The 16,979-nt window shown below is 36.3% G+C and overlaps 1 protein-coding gene across 4 annotated transcripts in view; it reads left to right on the top strand.

The window, feature by feature from the left end:
* The window catches only part of DPP10 (dipeptidyl peptidase like 10), an 802,065-nt gene extending 799,136 nt beyond the window's left edge, over positions 1-2,929 (top strand). For all 4 annotated transcript variants that reach the window (XM_058548842.1, XM_058548839.1, XM_058548841.1 and 1 more), the window contains 2 exons: positions 209-282; positions 1,902-2,929. In XM_058548842.1, the coding sequence (XP_058404825.1) occupies positions 209-282; positions 1,902-2,036 (209 nt within the window). In that variant the 3' untranslated portion in view covers positions 2,037-2,929. The remainder of the gene's footprint in view (positions 1-208; positions 283-1,901) is intronic.
* The last annotated feature ends 14,050 nt before the right edge of the window (positions 2,930-16,979 follow it).

Raw genomic sequence — 16,979 nt, 5'->3', positions numbered from 1 at the left:
CCTGTTTCAGTTTATTTTTTTATAATGTGAAGCTCAAAGTTTTATTACCATTGTATCTACCGGTTTCCTAGTTAAAGCCAGGTATCAGTCTTTTAAATGTGCAGTGTATGTAAAGTAAAATCCTCAATCTCTTTGAAAAAATGGTATAGAAAAGTTCTGATCCTAATAAACGTATTTCCTTCAAATATCATAATTGAATTTCTTGCAGCAAAAGTTCATTTCCAGCATTCAGCAGAATTAATCAAACACCTAATAAAAGCTGGAGTGAATTATACTATGCAGGTAAGCCACTTTTTCAGAAGAACGTGTTTTCCTATCTTGGTTTTTTAGTTGTCAGATACAGAACACAGCCTCTCTACTACTCCATACTCCACGCTATTATTTTTTACTGTGTTTTTTAGGTACCAATGATTGTGTTCTTTTTTCCTAATTACACCAATTAGTGTATTCATCCTGGATCAGCTCATGCTTTACAAGTGAACTGCATAAACTCTTTCAAAAATGTCTTTTTCTTCTCAGACTTTTATTCATATCACTGATAATTAATTCTTTTGAAAGAATAGTTTCCTATTTCCCTCCTAGTCTCTTTGTCTTTTTCTCATTTTCCGTCACTCTTATCCCAAAAAGTGGGGGAAAAAAGTTGTTTGTGTAAATATTATGAGAAAAAAAGGAGATGGCACAATATCATTTACATCTATGCATTCAACCACATTTAATAAACATTTATCAAGGACTTAATTTACAGTGGTCACTATGCTAGATGTGTCAATAAGACATACTTTATACCATCAAGGAGCTTTCAGTCTGAGGGAAGAGTCATAGAAGGGAAAAAAGGTAGTTTTAATTTCTCAGCATTTGGAAAAACTAAAATAGTTCAACATATCTAAAACACAGGAACCACGGTTAGGATGATGAAAGATGAAGATGCAGAGATAAACAGATGGTGGGTCATGTCATAAACCATGCGAAGGAGTATGGGGCTTTACTCAGAGGGCAATGAGGCACCATTTAAAAACTTTACACCCAGAAATTGACATGACAATATTTGTATTTGTATTTTAGAAAAATAACTAATGTCCTTTATATTGGAAAGGACATTGTGAAAGTAAAAATTGTACCACACAGGATTAAACAGACAAGGAAGATTTTAGTCAAGACTATTGCAATAAGGAAGAGAGACTAAGTTCAATTCTTTTGAAACAGTGCTGGAGAGTTTTAAAGAGCTGAGGTGGAAGGACTCATAGTCCACCTGTGTTTGGTAACTGGCCTTACCAAAAGGACCAAAAGGTAATTGGCCTCTTGTATCTTTATGAGAGGAGATAATTTTACAACTTGGAGCAAGGCTCCTGCTTTCCCACAGAGACTGGGAGATAGCCGCGCTATCTCCTTCAGTGTATACATTTCAAAGAGATGGTTCCCAGGTCTTTGAGAAAGACATTTCCTGAGTTGTAAAACTGGCAACTGACGAGAGGCTGGAAGAAGATTCACCTATATTTCAAAGATGCAGAGAATGAATTTAGAATGCAAGTTTTCTAAATTAAATTCTCTAAGAAAAGTGAGGTCAGAGTCCTATAGTCAGGAAGAAACTGTCTAAAATTTAGTCAAGCTAGGGGGAATGTTAATGCCGTCTTGGTCACCATGAACATGGAAAGCTCTACTTCTTTTGGCTAACAAATCCTAATTTAAATACATAAAAATTGTATTTTGTCTCAAATGTTGATTATGATGTGATTATTATAAAAAAGAAAAGGTTAGCATAAAGAACTCAGAGTTGAATTAGATGAGATTTAGGTTAGATATTATTTTCCAAAGTTCTCTTGCTATTGGAGCTAAAAGAATGAACTCCAAGGGGCAGTACTTGCTTTGGTAACTTTAAATCTCCTTTCCCTTCAATATCTTAGGTCTACCCAGATGAAGGTCATAATGTATCTGAGAAGAGCAAGTATCATCTCTATAGCACAATCCTCAGATTCTTCAGTGATTGTTTAAAGGAAGAAATATCCGTGTTACCACAGGAACCAGAAGAAGATGAATAATGGACCCTATTTATATAGAACTGAAGGGTATATTGAGGCTCAATGAAACCTAACCAAGAGACTGTAATATTGTAGATGCTCCAGATTTCAAGGGTGGTTTAGGGAAATGACACTGGAACAGCACACTCAGAGATAATGAACTAGAATTTGAATACAGAAGTCCAAGTCTACTGTGTTGCCAAGGGTGCAGAACCTGTTTCTTTGTGAAAGGAAGGTCAAATGGGTGGTTTCCTGGGAGAAATTAGTTTTGCATTCAAGTAGGAATAGTGCATGTTTTCTTCGGTTACACCCTTATTTGTTCTGTAACTAGTTGCTCTCATTTTAATTTCAATGGCCATCATCATCTGCATATAATGCACAACTTGTCAGTACTACTGTCCCTGGTCTTTGATGGCTGAGCTGCAATCTAACACCTTACTGTACCTTTATGATAAGTGCAATTCCTTCATTGTCTATTATTATGCTTAAGAAAATATTCAGTTAATAAAAACAGAGTATTTTATGTAATTTCTGTTTATAAAAAGAAATTGTTAAGTGGGTCAAAGGTCATGTAGAAATATGGATTTCAGCACCTTCCAAAGTTGAGCCAGTTATCAGTAGATACAATATCTTTAAATCAACACACCTGTGTATGTCTCACAATATATATATACACACGTGTGCATATACAGTCACTATCTTTACATGTTATTCATGCTACAAAGGATAAACTTCTGATGAGTTAGAAGAGATGCTCTTTTACAGGCTATAATGGATACTTTGTTTAATGAGCCAAATATGAAACATTTTTTCCAATTCAAATTCTAGCTATTGCTTTCCTATAAATGTTTGGGTTGTGTTTGGTATTGTTTTTAGTGGTTAATAGTTTTCTAGTTGCAATTTAATTTTTTGAATATGATACCTTGTCACATGTAAATGAGATACTTAAATATTAAATTATAGTTTCTGATAAAGAAATTTTGTTAACAATGCAATGCCACTGAGTGCTATTTTGCTCTTTTGGTGGAGAAGGCTTTTTTTAAAAACACTTGGTCGGTATTTGACTTCTCTCTCTCAATGCAGAAGCAATTCTCATTTTCATTGTAAAAGCAAAAAGCTGGATTATTTCATTTGCCAGTTCCTGTTTAGTATTCTGCTCCTGCCCAATTCCTCTGTTACTGTTTAATTTAAATCCTTCTGGTGAGAATTAGAAATGAAACATTTTTTATTCATGGGCCGAAAAGCTCCCAAACAGCAGTGTTTGCTATTTACTTTGAGTTGAAGGCACAAAATGCATTAATTCCTGTGCTGTGTTGATTTGCAGTAGTAAGCAACTGAGAGTGTAACATACATTTGACTATGTGAAGTCAATTTAAGTCATGAGAATATTAACTTGCGCAACTAAAGTCAAAGAGTATCTTCTCACTTCACTTGAAGGATCTTCTAGAAGATATCTAAAAGTCTGTAATCAAGCTTACAAGTTCAGATGAATCTAGGCAGTACACTGTGTTTTTAAAAATTCCTTAGGACAAGCTGGATTATCATGACATCAGAACACTAGGAGGAAACTTAAAAACATCACGAAATTGCTCAGTAACCCTCTTGTTTTGTCGAAGGATCAACCTCAAAATCTGGGTATTTGGAAATGTTTGTCATATTTTAGATATTCTGTTTTTCTTCTGGATGCTTTGCAATTGTGTCTTCACTGCTCTGATGGATTCAATTTAAAATGGGAAAGGCTTTCTTTTCTGAAAGACCCATTTCAGGTCTTTTTCAAGAATAGTAAACACATTTTTTAAAAAAATAAGTGTAATGTTTAAAAGGAATGTTTTGCCTATTCTATTAAGATGGAAATTTCTTTTTAGGCTGATTTGAAGTCCAACTGAAGCTTTTTAATCAATATTTTAAATTTCAATCACTAGAGTTTTTTTATGATGCAGATAATTATGTTGTCTGAAAGATGTAGTTTTATTGAATGTCTGAGTAACATTTAAAAAGTATTTACCTTTTACTTTTCATCATTTCTCTTGCTTTATTGTTATTATCAATGTTTATCTATTTTTCAATTAATTTAATACAATTTCTAATGTGAAAGACATTTGTCTGCAACCCGCTTTCACCATAAAGGGTAAATAGATCTCAAATGAAGACAACTGTTTAATAGAAAGGTAGAAAATTTTCATCTCCATGATTCTTTGAGTGTTAATAACTGAGCCATTTTAGATAAAGGGAATGTTCACCAACACATAGACACCAATTATTAAAGGAATCATGTAAGTGGATATTCTCCTTTATACAAACATTTGCCCTTGGTCATAATTCCAATATTTCCTATGTATTTATGCAGTCTTAGAGTTTCCTGGAACTCCAGTAGCAAGATTTCCAAGTGTTATTTCCCCCCTAAAGTTAAAAAAAACTCAAGATAAACTAAAAATTCTATAATAAAACAGGTAAGCAGTATTAAATCATCTAGAGATAAGCACATAACCTTTTAAAACTATTTTAAAAGGGAAAAGTATTTTTTCACTTTAATTGCCTCCACGGAGGTCTCTAACTCAACACTTAGAGACCTAAGAGACTATGCTGATCTGTTGGAGTTTTCTGACATAACGAAGGAAAGAGCGTACTCTTCAAAACGTGAATCTCAGCTCACCTTGAGAATGTATCTTTTTTGACTGGATGTTTAGCATAGAAATCACCACTGAGGATCTTGCAGATGCCAGTGTAGGTCTACTAGAATGAGGTGACTTAAACATCGGTCTTTACCATACAGACAATTATTTACGCCATTCTCCTCAAATGGTGGGCTTTGAAACAGAGGTGCGTGGGACTGAATTGCTTTCAAGTCTCAAGGGTCATTGAGGGTACGTGGCTTTTATAAAGAATCATGTGAAATACCTCTTTTGTCCCTTCTCAAATGCTCTGAGTACCTTCACATCTTGCAGCAACCAGCATTGCATAAGTAAAACTTGACCCCTCAACTGCACTTTGTCTTTTACTTTCTACTCTGGGGATTCTCTGAGACTAACGTTGGCTATCTGCTAGAACCAATAGACTCATCCCTTATTCACTACAAACCTATATGATGACCTTAATACCCCTATTGAAACCCTGTTAATGGAAGACAGGAGCAGGTGACTATATGTTCCCCTTTTTCTTCCCTCAGATATTCTCCGTGGTCCTTGGAAGGCTCCATGGGCCTCAGCTGCACACAGCCGTGTACCTTTCTATTTTCCTCTTTCCCTTTCACTCTTCGTTGTCCCTGACTCCTTTTCCCTAGAATCACTTCCCCCAATAAACTACACATACCCCAGCTGTTGACTCAGGCTCTACTTTCTGGGGAAACCCTTTCTTCTCGCATGAGCTTACCACGGTGAATGTTACAGGATGAAGAAATAAAATGAGAATAAAGAAGTGGTCTCTTTTCAGGTTTGAATAAGGTGTTTCTACCTAAAATTTATTAGACTCTTACTGAGTGCTAAGTGCTCTACATTCATTAGTAAATTGACTCTCTCAACATGCCGTGCAATAGGTATTATGATTCCCATTTTACAGATAAGAAAATTGAGTCTCAAGAAAGTATATAACTTGCCCAAATTTACATAACTAGTGAGTGAATAGCCTAGAACCCAGCTCCAGCCAACGTAGAAGCCCATGTTCTCAGCCATTCTGCTCTACAGTGCTCCTGAAATAAGGAGAGGTTTAACCCGTGTGCATCCCATCTGAGAGAGGATTCTGAATATTTAAACATATAGTTCTGGACATTTGGGGAATAATTTGATAGTAATAATACTGAAAGGTAAACAATAGCCCAGTGTACTGCTGTAGCCATGTTTGAAGCTACATGGATTCCCTAGTGTCGAGGATGTATGTAATATTAAAATGTGTTTTCTTTTTCTGTTGGAGATATAGAAGAGTTATTCCTGTCCATGGAAATCCTTGCCCAGAAGATCATGACTATATGCCTGGGAAGTCATTAGTAAATTCCCTTGCTCTGGCATTAAGCCAAGAACATCCCAAAACATTCTAAGAGCCATTCAAAGCATTATGTGTATCAAAGCACCCAGGCTTGCAAACATGAAACCACCACCTAGTCTTCAAACACTACAAATCGAGACATTGAGTCATAGCTGGCATCCACAGTCCTATTTGCAATCTGACTGAGGAAAATTGCATTACCCCCCACTTTTCTATCACTACAGGCAATAGATTTTACTTACCACTGATCAGATCTGCTAACAACACTTTCATTTCATTTGGCAATATTCCAGCAGTTTTGGGAGAGAGTCTGTGAATTCAAAAATTCCCTTTCATCGAAGACAAGGCAGACGGGTTTTAAAGAAGAAACACGTTATATCAAAGTATAATTTTGATTATTTTTCTTTTAGAGTTTTAATTAAGTTTAAGATAGTGTGATACAAGCATCATAGGCTTTTGACACAGCAACTTGGTTACAAAGAAAGTCTCTGTGCTGATTGCCATAATCTGTCCTTTTCTATCAGGCCTAGCACCATTTTAACTAAGTAATCTTTGGTGTGAGTGAAGCTTGACAATACAGAATCACATGTGCCAAAAGCATCATAGAAAAGGAACTCACATTTGTTAAACACTTAGTCTTTTTAATCACATAATCTCCAGTAATCCTCAAATCAACCATGTGCGATAGATGGTTTGTACTCTGATAAAGAAATCAAGATTCAGAGAGGTAAACAATTTTCCAATAGGGTCACACAGTGTGCGAATGACAGAACCAGGATTTGAACACAGATCATGAGGAGTTCAAAGCCCTCATATGGATTATCTTATTTATGCATTTTTTGGGTGGTGAATTTCTAACGTTCATCATGCAATCTTTAGATTGAATTCAACTTTCAAGTCCCTCTCTGTTCAATGTTGCCATTTAATATGCATCTGAATTCAAGTAACTGAAAGCAAACTTAAAAGTTGCTTAAAGACTTGTGACTCAATATGGAGGCACGTCTGGACATCATCTGAGAGATTGTCAGAAATGCAGACTCTCAGGCACCACCCTGGCCCTCCTAAGTGAGAATCTGAATGTCAACAAGATCCCCAAGTGATTTGCATGTTCAGTAAATTGGCTTAAAAGCCAAAAGCCTTTATTTATCCACATCACAGGAGAGCTCAAGTTGAGTGCTTCTAGGGTAGTTTCACAGATCAATGAGGGAATCAAATCCTAGTCTGCTCACACCTTTCCACTTCTCCAGCTTCAGTCTGTTCTTTGTCCCTTTCCTTGGCTTCGAGTTAACGGCAGCTGCCTCACGCCTTGTGTCCTTTCACAGCAATATCCAAAGAGAGAGAGGCAAAGAGTGATTTTTTTTTTAATCAGGAATGATAATTTTCTCCAGAAATGTTAAGCAGAATTCCCCTTAAGTCCCTTTGTCCAGGCTTTGGTTGCAAGCCCCTAATGTAGATATAAAGGAGGCTGGGAAGTTATGTATCTGAAATCGCAATCTCCTTAGTGAGGGTGCAACAAGTAAGAATGGTAGAGAATGCATGTAAGATAGGTGCCCAATGTGCGGCACAGAAGAGATAGGTATAGCCTGCCAATGGTGATACGGTCCGGAATGCTGGCGTTTCAGCTAGAGACATAGCTCAAGGCACTGAATATCGACGGCTGGGTGTTTTATTTGAAGACCCTTCATTTGAAGGTGTCTCATTTTTCCTCCCAGAAGACTCCAACCATCTGCTCCACCCTCCGTAGGTCCTACGAGTTAGTACATTCTTCCCTGGCCAACATTTTTTCTTTTCCCCTCTGCTCTTTATCGTTAACATATTTTCTAGTGCTGGCAGGCAGCTTGGAAATTTGATTACTGTGCTAGCAGCCCCATTTTGCAGGCTTTATTTGCTCTAACACGATTTATGATGCCTAGATTATCTTCGTATGGCCTGAATTGCTAGTCATACCATTAATTGTCCTGATTGATGGATTACATAAGGCATATTCCAATGGGAAAAGAAAAGGCCCGACATGGAAACACAGGTAACACAGCCTTCCCATTCATATGCACTCTTAATGGGTGTAATTCTCATTACACTCCAACTCTCTATCCCTTTGGGACACCCTGTGTGACTTTTAACGATCTGTGTGGCGTAATTGGATTTTGAGGCTTTGGGGAGAACAAATTGTAAATTCACTTGCCCAGATAAATGGAAAATTTCAGCTTCAAAGTTGACTTCAAATCATGCAATATCTCAAAGACATTTTGTGCCTACTGTGTGCCAAATACTGTACTGTTTGATACAGCATTAAGATCCTTTCTAACACTTAATCTAATTAACATATCCAATATATAAACAGATATTTTAATTCAAATGTTATAGCTAAATGGGTCATCATTTACTAAAAAGTATAGACTTATTCAATCATATTTTGATTTTTGTTGAGCCATTTGTAATGCTTCCCTTACTGCTCATGCTATTCCCTTGGACCCACCCCTTTTGAAAAGATATCCCATAATAATCTACTTGTTTTATCCAAGTCAAAAGGGCTCCATAGCCCACTGTCACACTGAACAGCAGTTGGTCTGTATGCAACTTCCTATCCCACTCTCAATTTTAGAGAAATTGGTAGTAAAGCCCTGCCATTTTCTCACAATTATTTCTCAATCCAAATCACCATGGCAGAGGGACATTGATTTAAAAAATGTGGTTTAGTTAAGTTTTCTTCTTCAGTGGTGTGTTAGCTTTGTTTTAACTGAAGGACCGAATTCACGTCGTATGGAAAGATAAATATTTCCAGGGACTAAAAAGTAATAAATAAAAGATCTGCTGCCCTTAGCTCACTACCTGCCTTGGGATCTCAGCTGAGTCTCTAGTCAGCTTGGACCCAGATCCAGTCTTTTTCTCTGTAATTTACTAGCTGTCTTTCAGCGTGCTTGCTCATTTTCCCCAATCCAGGAAATCACATAATATGCATGCTTTTCTTTTGTCCCCAGGTTGATAGGTATTAGTGAAGGGAGTTAAAAGTTTGGGTGTATGAAATTATATTTTTTAACTTCATCTGGACTTGGTACAGTATTTGGAAACTTTCTTTAGTTTATCCTTCACTTTTATATCAAATTTTAATATTTCTCCCAATTATTTTCAATTCTCGTCAAACACCAAACTGTCTCTCATTATTCTATTTCATTGAATTAATGCCTCATTCATGTACACTTTTTGATGTGTATAATTTATTTTCTACTCTAACCTGTTTGTAATTTGCTAGGGAAATGAAAGATAATAATAATAATTATTATAATTATAGCTAACACTAACTAGTTCTTTAATTTGTACCAGGATCTAGGATAAGCTCATTAATAGACATTTATTTAACCTTCAGAACAGCTACACGAATTAAGTATGATCACTATCCCAATTGTTACATGAGGAAACTGTAAGCTTCACAAAGTTAAATGAGTTACTGAAAGTCAGTGGATTAGTCACGGTAAGACATACTAGTTAGTGTCACAAAAAAAATAAATAAATTTCAGGATTGTTAAGGAAATAGAGCTTTTTTTTCTCGCTCACATGATGTCATATATGGGCGGGTGAGAGCTGTTTTCCTCTCACCTGCCATCTGGAATGTGTGCCTCCATGCTGTAACCTCGAGGGACGAGAAGATTCATCGAGACATACAATACCAGCTTTCAACTCCCATCTCTCTGAAGTGACACCCATCACATCCGCTTGTAGTCCATTCTTCAGGACGGTTCTCAGCGTCCCAACCTAATAGCAAAGAGATTGGAAAATGCAGGGGAACAAATGGAGAATTAGGGAGCACTAGCTGTCACTGACACAATACGTCATTCTGGACCTCAAATATTTCACTTGCTCCTCTGATTCCCCTGTACACAGAGCACAACCGGCCCATCCTATGAGACACAACACCACTCTCTTTCAGCTCAAACCAGGATTTCTGAGTATTGTGCAGTAGTCTTTAAAGTAAGTCCATATAAGATTCCTTCTGGTCTGAAGACATTTGAAATTTAAAACAATCAGTTTTCTGTCCTCCAGGCTCTTAATACACAACAGTGGAACAAGGATGGGATAACCGAAATGAATAGTCCTATTTGGAAAGGGAAAGAATGGATAAGTCTGCTTTGGGGAGTAACACAGCTTTCTTCACCTGTCTCTTGTTTACAGAAGTTGAGAATCCAAATATCTTCTTAAGTCTTAAACAGTCAAATGCTGTTTAATATAGGCTCACATTTTTTGTGTGTGTGCCTTTTTATCCCTTTTGACCTCCCCCCTCCCCCTTTCCCCTCTGGTAACCACCAGTCTGTGTCTGTGTGTGTCTATGTGTTTGTTTGTTGTCGTTTCTTCATGTGTGAAATAATATGGTATTTGGTTTTCTCCGTCTGATGTATTCCACTTAGCATAATATCCTCCAGGTACATCCATGTTGTGGCACATGGTAAGATTTCATCTTTTCCGTGGCTGAGTCGTATTCCATTGTGTACACATACCACATCTTCTTTATCCATTCATGCAGTGATGGGCACTTAGGTTGTTTCCAAGTCTTTGCTATTGGGAATAACGCTGAAATGAACATAGGGGCGTATATATATTTCCGAGTTAGTATTTTTGTGTTCTTTGGATAAATAGCCAGAATTAGTATAGCTGGATCATGTGGTAGTTCTATTCTTAATTTTTTGAGAAATCTCCATACTATTTTCTATAGTGGCTGCATCAGTTTACATTCCCACCAGCAGTGTATGAGAGTTCCCTTTTCTCCACAGCCTCTCCAATACTTGTTATTTCTTGTCTTTTTAATAATAGCCATTCTGATGCGCATGAAGTGATATCTCGTGGTTTTGATTTGCATTTCCCTAATAATTAGTGATGTTGAATATATTTTCATATGCCTTTTGGCCATCTGTATATCTTCTTTGAAGAAATGTATGTTCAGATTCTCTGCCCATTTTTTAATTGAGTTGTTTTTTTTTTATTGTTGAGTTGTATGAGTTCTTTATGTATTTTGGATATTAACCCCTGACCGAATATATGATTTGCAAATGTCTTCTACCAATTGTTAGGTTGTCTTTTTGTTTTATCGATGGTTTCCTTTGCTGTGCAGAAGCTTTTTAGTTTGATGTAGTTCCCTTTGTTTATTTTTCTTTTCTTGCCTTTGACAGGGGAGACATGATATTTAAAAAGATACTGCTAAGGCCAATGTCAAAGCGCATATTGCCTATTTCCTTCTAGGAGTTTTATGGGTGTTGAGTATGGTCTACTTTTATTTATTTTTTTTTTGCATGTTGCTGTCCAGTTTTCCCAACATCATATATTGAGGATAATTTCCTTTCTCCATTGGTGTGTTCTTGGCTCTTTTGTTGCGAATTAGCTGTCCATAGATGTGTGGGTTTATTTCTGGGCTCTCAATTCTGTTCCATTGATCTGTTCATATGTCTGTTTTTGTGCCAGTACTATGCTGTTTTGATTACTATAGTTTTGTAGTATATTTTGAAATCAGGGAGTGTGACACCTCCAGCTTTGTTCTTTTTTCTCAGGATTCCTTTGGCTATTCAGGGTCTTTCGTTGTTCCATATAAATTTTAAGATTCTTTGTTCTATTTCTGTGAAAAATGTTGTTGGAACTTTGATAGGGATTGCATTGAATCTGTAGATTTCTTAGGAGGTATGAACATTTTAACCATGTTAATTCTTTCAGTCCAAGAATACAGAATATCTTTCCATTTCTTTGTGTCTTCTTCAATTTCTTTCAACAATGTTTTATAGTTTTCAGTGTGCAGATCTTTCTCGTCTTTGGTTAAATTTATTCCTAGGCATTTTATTCTTTTTGTTGCAATTGTAAATAGGATTGTATTCTTAACTTCTCTTTCTGCTAAGTTGTTGTTAGCATTTAGAAACACAACTTAATTTTGTATTTTGATTTGTATCCTGCAACTTTACTGTGTTCATTTATTATTTCTAAAAGTTTTTTGGTGGATTCTTTAGGGTTTTCTATATATAAAATCATGTCATTGGCAAATAGTGATAGCTTTACTTCTTCCTTTCCAATTTGGATCCCTTTTATTTCTTTTTCTTGCCTGATTGCTCTGGCTAGAACTTCCAATACTACGTTAATAAACTCATGTATTTTTAATATTAAAAAATTAGTAGATTTCTTATTTATTTACTTTTTTTTTTTTTTTTTTTTTTTTTTTTTGTGAGGAGATCAGCCCTGAGCTAACATCCGCCAATCCTCCTCCTTTTTTGCTGAGGAAGACGGCCCTGGGCTAACATCGGTGCCCATCTTCCTCCACTTTATATGGGACGCCGCCACAGCATGGCTTACCAAGCAGTGCGTCGGTGCGCGCCCGGGATCCGAACCAGCGAACCCCGGGCCGCCGCAGCGGAGCGCGCGCACTTAACCGCTTGCGCCACCGGGCCGGCCCCTTATTTATTTACTTTTTAAAGCATAATTTAAGAATGCACACACTCTTTTGAGAGAGAGAATATGAGAGCTTCTTTCCCTATCACTCAAAATATTGGTAGCTAATTTAAAATCATCTGTAGTAGTAGAAGATCACATCCTTAATCTGATCTTGACCTTGATCTTCTATTCAAAAGAAAGATTTTACTAGATGTTTGTGGTTCTGAGCCTTATTTAATCCTGTCACTTTCTATTTATGATCAATAAACTGTGACGTTTTGAAGACTGAAAAGATCCAGGTATCTAGACTTTTTCTGTGACCTTCTTAAATTTATTTTTTAAAGAGCTATAATTCACATAATGACACAATTCATTATTTTAAAGTGATTTTTAGTATATTCACAAAGTTATGCAAAAATTACCACTATCTATTTTCAGAATATTTCTACCACCCCAGAAAGAAATCTTCTGCCGTCACCCTCCATGCCTCCCTTTCCCTAGCTCCTGACAACCACTAACCTGTTTTCTTTTTCTGTGAATTTGCCTATTCTGGGTTTTTTGTGTGTGAGGAAGATCAGCCCTGAGCTAACATCCATGCTAATCCTCCTCTATTTGCTGAGGAAGACCGGCTCCGAGCTAACATCTATTGCCAATCCTCCTCCTTTTTTTTTTTTTCCCCAAAGCCCCAGTAGATAGTTGTATGTCATAGTTGCACATCCCTCTAATTGCTGTATGTGGGACGCAGCCTCAGCATGGCTGGAGAAGCAGTGCGTCGGTGTAGACCCAGGATCAGAACCCGGGCCGCCAGTAGCAGAGCGCGTGAACCCAACCGCCAAGCCATGGGACCAGCCCCTATTCTGGATTTTTAATATAAATAGAATCATACAATTTGTGGACTTTAATGATTGTCTTCTTTCACTTAGCATAACATTTTCAAGGTTGACCCATGTTTTCGCATGTATCAATATTTCATTCTTTTTTGTGGCTAAATGATATCCCATTGTATGGATGTACCACATTTTCTTTATTTGTTCATCAGTTGGTGGGCATTTGGGGTTTTGTCACTTTGGGGCTGTTATCAATAATGCTGCTATAAACATTCATGTACAAGTTTTTATATGGATATGTTTTCAACTCTCCTGGCTATGTACCTTGGAGGGGAGTTACTTGGTCACATGGAAACTCTATGTTTAACGTTTGAGAAACTGCCAAATTGCTTTCCAAAGTGGCTGCACTATTTTACATTCCTACCAGCAGTGTGAGAGGGTTTCAATTTCTCCACATCCTGCCAATGCTTGATATTTTTCATGTTTTTTTAATTATAATTATCCTAGTGGGTTGTGAAGTATCTTGTGGTTTTGATTTTCATTCCCCTAATAGCTAACAATATTGAGCATCTTTTCATGTAGTTACCAGCCATTTGTATATCGTCTTTAGAGAAGTGTCCAATCAAAATCTTTGCCTCTTTTTTTTTACCGGGTTATTTGTCTTTTTAAGAGTCTTTTTTTATATTCTGGATACTAATCTTTTATCAGATATATGATTTGCAAATAATTTCTCCCATTATATGGGTCTTTTCACAGAAGGCATATAAGATATTGTTTCTTCGTGCTCTTACAGACTTTTTATGAACCTTTGCTAGATCCATTTGTTTATTAGGTGTTTCAAAGTTTGAAATTCTTAATCTCTTCCTTCTTTGTTAACTTAAAAATTACTGTAAAGAAAAATGATTGCCATCTAACATTTTCCTTTAGTACCTGTAAGAAAGGCAGGGCAAAGGCCTCAGTTTTCCTCTGCATTTAAGAATATTCAAAAATGATGAATTGATTCCCTATCATTCTCCAAATTTAGTAAGGAATTTTTTAATTTTTAAAATTATTATGAATTTATGAATTTAAATGTATTCTATGGGTTTTATTTATTTATTTATTTTTAAATAATTTTATTTATTTTTTCCCCCAAAGCCCCAGTAGATAGTTGTATGTCATTAGCTGCACATCCTTCTAGTTGCTGTACGTGGGACGCGGCCTCAGCGTGGCCGGAGAAGCAGTGCGGCCGTGCGCGCCGGGGGATCCGAACCCGGGCCACCAGTAGCAGAGTGTGCGCACTTAACCGCTAAGCCACGGGGCCGGCCCTATTCTATGGGTTTTAATCCGTTGCACTTATCATCCTAACTGACACTCAACGCGTGCCTTTGTTATACAGTTCCAGCCTCTTCAAGCTGTTCCTGAGCCCTTCTGGCACGATGCAGGTGGCCCATGGTGGCTTCTTCTCTTTGTGGTGTGACAAAATATTCTGTGCTTCCTTTACATTTCTTGCCCCAGACTTGGAGCTCTGGTCCTTTATGGTGTAAAATTGTATTTATAGGTTATAATTTGAAGAATAGAAGTACTCACTGCTGCTGGGTTGATGATTGTTTCAAGGCTTTTTCAGTGGAAAGAGCTAGAAAATATGTTTTTGTAAAAAAAAATTAAAATACGTCATGAATTCTTTACTTATTTCAGTTCTTAATAAAACTAAATAATTATCAATTATTTTAACCCATATTTCAACATTATAATCTCAGGGACAACATGCTAACCTTACCATCACTAATATAATTATTAAATGATATTATTTAAAGATTTTTTTTCTTTTTTCCAATCCTTGGTGTATAGAGACAAATTACTGTATTTAAAAATAATTTGGAAGGTCCCACCCGGTGGCGCAAGTGGTTAAGTGCGCGCGCTCCACTGTGGCGGCCCGGGGTCTGCAGGTTCGGATCCCGGGCGTGCACAGATGCACTGCTTGTTGAGCCATGCTGTGGCAGCGTCTCATATAAAGTACAGGAGGATGGGCACAGATGTTAGCTCAGGGCCAATCTTCCTCAGAAAAAAAAGAGGAGGATTGGCATCAGATGTTAGCTCAGGGCTGATCTTCCTCACAAAAAAAAATAATACTAATAATAATTTGGAGGAAAAAAAATCCTCTCAATATGCTTATACTTTATACTCAATATAAAGTTAGAATTATTAGTTTTATTTTTCTTTACATGTTTAAGATCTGCTTATTAGACTCAACTTTGTTGTATAATAATCTAAAATGCTTTCATGATTCAAAAATTAAATCTATACAAAAAGGAATAAAAACTAAATCTTATTCTTCTTCCCTCTGCTTCTTCTCCTCCCCCACATAGCACTTAAACATATGATTTATGTATTCATTTTAAATAGTGTGATTTGGCATAATATGCATATATTGGTACTCACCTCTAGCTTCTTAAATAAATAGTGCTATATTAAGACACATTTCTCCACCTAAATGTTTCACTCAAAATTAATTCTAGAGATCACTCCATAGGATTATCAAGACGTATTCTTCACACTCTATTACTGATGCATATTACAATAATGTAATAGTAATAATACCTACTATTTTGAGGTATGGTATTAAATTTATAAATTAACTTCAGGAGAAGAAATATCCTTATAACGCTGATCCTCTCTACGTAAGAACACAGCATGTCATTGGATTTATGTTTCATTCAGAAACATTTCTTAGTTTATCTCATATGGCTTGACACGTCTCATTTTAACCTAGATATTTTTATTTTTACTCTTTTCATTTATCATAATAAATAGGTTTTTCTCTTTCTTATAATTGATTTTTCTTTTTTCTTTTTGTTTTGGTGAGGAAGATTGGCCCTGAGCTAACATCTGTGCCAATCTTCTTCTATTGTGTACGAGGGACGCTGCCACAGCATGGCTTGATGAGTGGTGCGTACGTAGGTCTGTGCCTGGGATCCAAACCCACGAACCCTGGGCCATCAAAGCAGAGTGCGCAAACTTAACCACTACACCACTGATCAGGCCCCTAATTTTTCTTTTTACGTGTGAAGGCTATTGATTTTTGTATGTTGTTTTCTGAACCAGTTCCTTTGCAAAATTCACTTTCAGGATGGGTTTTCTTTGATTCTCTCAGGAAATTATCAGATATATCATATACAAATAGAGATACTTTTACCTCTTTCCCTCTAATTCTTATGCCTCTCATTGCTTTTGCTAGCCTATTTGCATTGGTTGAGGATAGAGGTCCCTGTCTTGTTCTTAATTTTAATGGGAAAGCACTTGGTTTTTCCCCATTAAGAAAGAGGATGACTATTGGGTTAAGATATTTTATTGAGTATTTTTAGCATGCATGGGTGTTGAATTTTGTCATATGTTTTTGTGGCACCTATTAAGAAGATCATTTTTTTCTTCTTAGATATTTTAGTATGATGAATTATATGAACAAATTTCCTAATATTGAGCATACTTGCAATGCTGGAATAATGCTATGTAATTTTCAAATGTAATATCAAATTCTTTCTACTAATATTTTATTTAGGCTTTTGGTATTGACCTTTGAAAATGAGATTGGTACATAGTTTTCTTTCCTGGGTGTGATTTTTTTCCTGCATTTTGAATCAATATTATACTTGCTTCATAAAAAAATGGTGGACCTTTTTTCTTATGTTTCTATGTTCTGAAATGGTTTAAGTAGCACTGGAAATACTGATCTTAAAAAGTTTTTTGGAAATTCCTCGTGAAAACAGCTAAGACTTATACT

The sequence above is a fragment of the Diceros bicornis genome, chromosome 10, assembly GCF_020826845.1.
Source record: "Diceros bicornis minor isolate mBicDic1 chromosome 10, mDicBic1.mat.cur, whole genome shotgun sequence".
In the NCBI taxonomy this organism is placed as follows: domain Eukaryota; kingdom Metazoa; phylum Chordata; class Mammalia; order Perissodactyla; family Rhinocerotidae; genus Diceros; species Diceros bicornis.
Note: the sequence above shows the minus strand (reverse complement) of the source record. Positions and strands in the feature narration are given on the sequence as shown.